The sequence below is a fragment of the Microcebus murinus genome, chromosome 4 (genome assembly GCF_040939455.1).
Source record: "Microcebus murinus isolate Inina chromosome 4, M.murinus_Inina_mat1.0, whole genome shotgun sequence".
Lineage (NCBI taxonomy): Eukaryota > Metazoa > Chordata > Mammalia > Primates > Cheirogaleidae > Microcebus > Microcebus murinus.
The window spans coordinates 98,252,510-98,258,509 of NC_134107.1; the positions used below are offsets into that span (position 1 = coordinate 98,252,510).

The following is a 6,000-nucleotide window of genomic DNA, read 5'->3' on the forward strand; positions in this document are numbered from 1 at the left end:
CTGGGATTATCCATTGCCCTGAAGGTCCTGCAATCTGCTGTCAGAAAGTGTTTCTTTCTGTCCTTCTTGGGACTCTTCTGTTGCACTGAGTCCATCTCTGCTTGTGGAATGGGTCAGGGTTCAGATATTAGGGTCAATGCGTTTGCTCATATCTCTTCTCTTTCACCACTCCCCTGCCCCACACAGCACAAGAGAATCCAGCGCTTAAAGGGTTAACTGGACTAAAGTGTGTTATCTCCAGCTCAGGGCATTCCCTGGGCAAGGTGATCCCTGCTCAGATCTTAAGTTACCTCCTGCCCCAGCCAGCACATCTGCTGCCCGCTCTGCAGACCTGGTCTCTATGGAGAGGGGCGGGCATCGCAGGGGAACCATTTTCCAGTTGGGCTCAGGCACAGGGAGCTGGGCTCCTGGGATTACCTTCTTCCCTGCTCCTTGCCCCTCATCCCCACCTCCTTTTCCAACAAGGGGGCTCCTGCTTTCTGCTACATGAACTCAGATGCTTGTAGACACACGTACGTATGCTGCTGACCTGGGCACACATATGGCTCTGCAGGGCTGCTCATGAGGGACCAAGGCTCACATTCACACCCCTTTTTAAAAGCCCAGAATATGCTACTCCCCTCCCCCCACACACATACACCATGATTCTTTCCCCAAGAACCCACGTAGGAAGCAAAGATGCCAAATTAGGAGCTGGAAACCTATCTCCCTCCGCCCCTCCCAGCCATGCAGGGATCCTGAGAACCTGTGGGGCAGGCCTGGCCCCAGTTACCACCAGGTTCTAGCACGGCTCTGCTTGCCAGGGAAACAACAGAAGGCTGACAAGAGAGAAAAGTCTCTCCAGGTGTTGTCAAGGTCTTTGGCATCTCCCCCAGTGAAGATTCAGAGGCCCAGTCTAAAGCCAAGGGCAGAACAGAAAAAGGAAACAACATCTAGGCTCCCCACCTCCCAAAGGACCCAGCAGCATGTCCTGGAAGGAGCTAGCCAAGGGAAAATCCCGGGTCTCCTCCCAAAGTCACTCTGACATAAGCACAGGCATTATCAAGGCTCTGGACCACTCACAAAGTCCTAGTCAGAAAGCTATCGGAGGTTAGTTACAGGTGAACATACATTTGTTATTATGTGTTTATGGCCACAGCCCCACAGGGACCCACAGATACAAGTACACACACCTCCTAATCCTGGTCCCCACAGGTCTGCACATGCCCAGTGGACTGCAGATCGCCAGCACAGACACACAGAGCCCCGCACACGTGTGTGCATGCATTCACTCTACAGTAAAGGTGAGACCGTATTCGAACTGTCAGAAATGTTACAGCCTAAGTCCCAACAGGCTACTGTCCATTCTTACCTGGCATGCTGGCTAATGTTCAAAGTCAAAAAAATAAAAACAAAAATCAGCAAAACAGGTGAGTATGCAGATACCTGTCCATGTGCCCCTCCCCCAGGTGGGAGGCATTCAATTTACCAGGTTAACCAGGAAAGATATAATCAGAAAAATCGAAGATGCATTCACACCTCCCTCGGGTGTTTTCTGTTTGTGCTGAACAATGAACATTAGTCAGCGGCTAAACAATGGCAGTATCACAGACACAGCACCGGGGCCGACCCTCTACCTCCAGCCTGGCCCACTTGCTCAGCTGTCAGCACTAGGGTTCTGGCCGGTGCAACCATCCTGGCAGCAAACAACTAGGTCCAGTGGCCAGGCGGTGGCCAAGGAAGATTCATTGTGCAAAGCTGAGTGGCTGAGAAGGGAACGGATAACACCTCTGGTCTCAGCCAGCATCAGGCAACAAGGGGCTACCTGTCTCACATGCTCAGAAGTTCAGGTTCCAGAAACACCTTCTAGGCCATTCAGCCAGGACAGCGGGACCCAAGCTCTGCAATGTCTCCTCTTCCTTTCCAGCCTTGACTATAAGGCCTAGAATCTGATTCTGAGACACTCCACAGCGCTGCTTTACAAATAGGTGGCGAGATTCCCCTTTACACATACTGCAAACCCCAGGCCAGCAGAACTGTGTTTGCCATAAAGCCCTGCCCAGCACGCCGAAGCACACCACTGTCTATGAGAAACAGGGAGCGAGGAAGGAAACTAACCCAACAGCCCTGACACTCAGAATGTCAAAGGAAAACACCATGACAGTGAGCTCTGCACAGACTGCAGAGAGGGGTGTGCTGTGACCTGACAGGTCTTCCGAGGGTGTGCATGACACCTGGGGTGTGTGTTCTCTTTCCAGACAAAAGGTGTGGGGAAGCCAATTAGGGAGGGCGTGGCACAGCTGGGACACTGGCTCAGCGCACCTGCTTCTCAGGCAGGTTCTCTGCCTCCTCCTTGGCTCCCCCATCCCTCCTTGGGATGCAGCCCACATGCCCCACTGACCCTAAATTAGTGGCAAGGGGCCACAGACAGTCATCTCAGGAAACAGAGGCTTGTGGGGCTCACCACCCTGCCTAGTAAAGTCTGTGTTGTTGAAAACATACTTCTGTGTTTACACTTCAGTAGCCAGATGGGGAGTGTTTTAAAGTTGGGGGGGCCACAGGGACCATTACATACACAACACACAAGGGCTCCTCCCTCATTCTCTCCTCATCCCCCCTGACCTCCCCCCCCCCCCCCGTGCCCCCACGCTCCCTGTCACTGCCCAAGAGAACCCAGAAAAGAGCATCAGACTGGCAAGTCCCTAGAGAGAAGCAGTAGCGGGCAATTAGGAGGAAGCCGCGGGTGGTGCAGAGTGGGGCGTGGGCTGGCAACTTCTGGGCCTACTGGCCTCCATCCAAGTGTCAGACCAGGCACAACCCTATCTACTTGCCTCCCTTCACAATGGACCCCAGAGCAAGGACGCAGAGGAGGCCCCAGGAGCCCAGGGCTGAGGAGCTCGGCAGGTCCGGGAACTTTGGCTGCGGTGGATGCTACACATCCATCAATTTCAATCAATGGGAGAGCACTTATTAAGTGCCTGTCTCAGCTGTGGTTCCCTCCTCTGCATCGCACCCCCTCATTGGATTTTTGGTAGAGGCAGTGTCCACCTTGAGCCAGGTGAGTGTCACCTCCCAGCCCCTTGATTCCTGAGTGGGTGGAACACAGCAGACCTCTAGCCCCCAAATGAAGGAATTAACCACTGTGGATCACAAAGCTGGGGAAAGAGAAGAACAAAAAGAGGGGAGAATGGGGTGAGTTCCTTCCCCCTCCCCCAAACCTTCCCACCCTTTGTCCATCCCAGGATTAGATTAACCCCTAGTGTGCGGGACCAACCAGAGCTCCCGCAAAGCTCTCCTTTCTCTGGGTTTCGGATGGGGACACATGGAATTGAAGGATTCCCAGAAGCCCAAACCCCGGTGGTCAGGCAAGTCCTAGAGCCCGAGCTTCTGTATCTGCGGCAGGCTTCCCAGGCAATCCGGTGTGAGATGAAGACCTCTTGGTCTCACCAAGATCACCCTCTGGGAGAGGGGCTCAGTCCTGCCCCTGTGAAGTGGGCAGTGACACCTGTGAGCCCTTGAATTTTCCCTGCCCTCCACACTCAGCAAGGCAGCACCCCAGGCTGTAGGGGTGGGGGCACCCCAGTACAGGCTTTCACAAACGGCTTCCCAGCCATCCACCACTCAGCGACATCTGTCCAGCCCTAGCAGTGAGCTGGCTGGCGGGAGAAAGGGCACAGAAGTGAATGAGGCCAGGCTCCTGCCTTCCAGGAGTGCACCGGAGCCGGCAACCGGGCTGGCCCCTTGCTAATAAACTGTACGGCCAGTCTGCAGCACGATAGGCGCTGGGGACCTAATATTCTCGCCCCTTGCGGAGCTGCCGATCTCCATATTCTGACCCCCTACCCTGCCACCCCAAGGCGAGGACCTCGTGCTCTAGTCAAGCTTCCCCCCCCCCCCGCCCCCACCAAAAAAAAGCCCATCTTGCTAGGGCTGGAGGTCGTCTCAGGTTTCTTCTCAGAGAGCTAGAGGACCTCCCCTCCCCCCTTGACCTGAGTTGGTGTCGCCAGCCCCGGCAGGAGCCCCGGGCAGAGTCCCCAGGGACACAAAGGGTTAAATCCAGGCAAGGGGACTCGGTAGGATTTGCCTCCTAAACGCATTTTCCAGTTCATTCCCCAGCACAATATGCCTGGGCCGGCCCCAGCCTCCGCCACCACCCCACCCGTCAGAATGGGCCACCGCGGGCCACCCCCGGGTCGGGGGCCGGGTTAACCCCTCAGCTGCCGGCAGCTCGCACCTCGAGGAGGGACGCGCGGAGCACCCCCGGGAAAGTGGGTCACGCAGCCACCTGGCTGGCACGAAGCCCGTGGCGCCTCCTCCAGGGAGAGCCCCCAGAACTGGGAGCGGAGTTCCGAGGTGCAGCCCAGTCCCGCGCAAGGCCCGGAGGTTGCGATCGCCGGTGGCTCCGGCCTCACCCTCCAGGAAAGAAACCGCAGGTGAGCCAATAGCCGCCCCTGCTGCAGAAGCGGGCTCTCTGCGCCCGCTGTGGGGCGATGTGGGGCCCAAGCTCTCGAAACGGTCTGGCAAAGGGGCTGGCTAAAGAACGAAGCCCCCGTGCCACCCTCCGAACCCACAGCCCACCAGCCCTGAGACTGACGCCCTCCTCCTGGGGCTGTTGTCTCATACCCCGACGCAGTGATTACGGTGATTATTTTGCATTTATGTAACATGCAGTGTTTCCAAACTGCTTCCCGAGCTGAGAGCTGGTTATTAAATAAATAGAACGCTATTACATATTATTATTTTTGTGAAGAACTGAGCGGAGAAAGTGCTTTCTCGCTACAGAGACGTGCATCCGACTGCTTCCCTGCAGGGCAGGCTGCTGGGCTTCGCAACCTCTCTTTCTCTGCCGTGCCACCTCCCGCCCCCTTTACCCAAGCCGTGACCCAACTTTTCTGGCTCCTTACACTCCCTGCAACCCAGTCGTGCCCCCCATGCAGCTCGGAGCCCCGGGGAGGCACTGCATGGGGTGGAGGGGGTGGGACGCGCCTACCTGGGAGGAAGAATGCAGTCAAGCCGAGAGCGAGTCCCCACCAGCGTCCAGCGGCGCCCGCAAGCCCCATGCGAGCCATCGGGGGCCGGGGATCCGGCGAGAGGGGCGGCGAGGAGAGCGCTCCCCGCGCTCCAGAAACCAGCCCGGAAGACGAGGGCGGATCGCTGGCGGCCGGCGGGCGCTCGGAGGATCCAGGTCAGCCGCAGCCGTCGGCCGGGGCGGGGTGGGCTGGGTGGGATCGGCGCGGCCGCAGTCCGGGGCCCGGGCCGCCGCCGGCTCAGAGGCTCGGCAGATGCCCGCCGCAAGTTGCACGAGTCATGCCCCTTCGCCGCCTCCGCTCTCCGCCCCGCGCCGTCCCCGCCCTCTTCTTCCACGCAGAGCTGGGCTGGGGAGAGGGACCCACCCCCGGCGCGCCCGGCTGCCCGGCGCGGGCTCCCGGCCGCGGCGCGCTCACACCCTCCCGCTCGGCTCCAACTTGCAGGCGTCCATGGCCGGCTGTCCTCCGAGGGTGGCGGGACGAGCCCGGCGGCGCGGAGGGCGCGGGGCCCAGGCGGCGGGCGCGCGGCTGGGCGGCAGCTGCCGGGCGGCGCTGGCTGCGCGGCCGGGCGCGAGGAGAGCGAGCCGGGTGCGCCGCGCGTCCCCGCCGCCGCTCTGCCGGTGCCGGCGGTCCGCAACAATGTGGAGCCGCCGCGGCGCCGAGTCGAGCCGCGCTCGCCGCTCTCCCTCTCTTTCTCTCGCTCGGGCTCAGCCTCTCACCGCTCTCCCGTGATGTCAGCCCGAGGGGAGGGGTTAGCGTTAACCCCCTCCTCGCCCCGCCGCGGCGCGGCCTCGCCCGCCGCCCGCCGCCCGCCGCCCGCCGCCCGCGTGCACCTTCCGGCCCGCCGCCCAGGCGGGTCCCCAGCGCGGCCGCGGGGTCCCGCTCCGGCCCCTCGCCCCGGAGGTGCCCCGTCGCCTCTAGGCTGGGGAGGGCCGGGCGGGCTGCCTCCTCCCTCGCTGACAAAGGCGGGCAGTGACCCCTAGCGGCCGGCGCC

At 60.3% G+C, this 6,000-nt stretch overlaps 1 protein-coding gene across 2 annotated transcripts in view; it reads right to left on the minus strand.

Annotated features, from left to right (window-relative positions):
- Positions 1-5,745, minus strand: part of NECTIN1 (nectin cell adhesion molecule 1) — an 85,808-nt gene extending 80,063 nt beyond the window's left edge. The window contains exon 1 of one of the 2 annotated variants that reach the window (XM_076002586.1): positions 4,970-5,745. In XM_076002586.1, the coding sequence (XP_075858701.1) occupies positions 4,970-5,048 (79 nt within the window). In that variant the 5' untranslated portion in view covers positions 5,049-5,745. The remainder of the gene's footprint in view (positions 1-4,969) is intronic. The other variant, XM_020286747.2, reaches the window with a different exon arrangement.
- Positions 5,746-6,000: the final 255 nt, after the last annotated feature.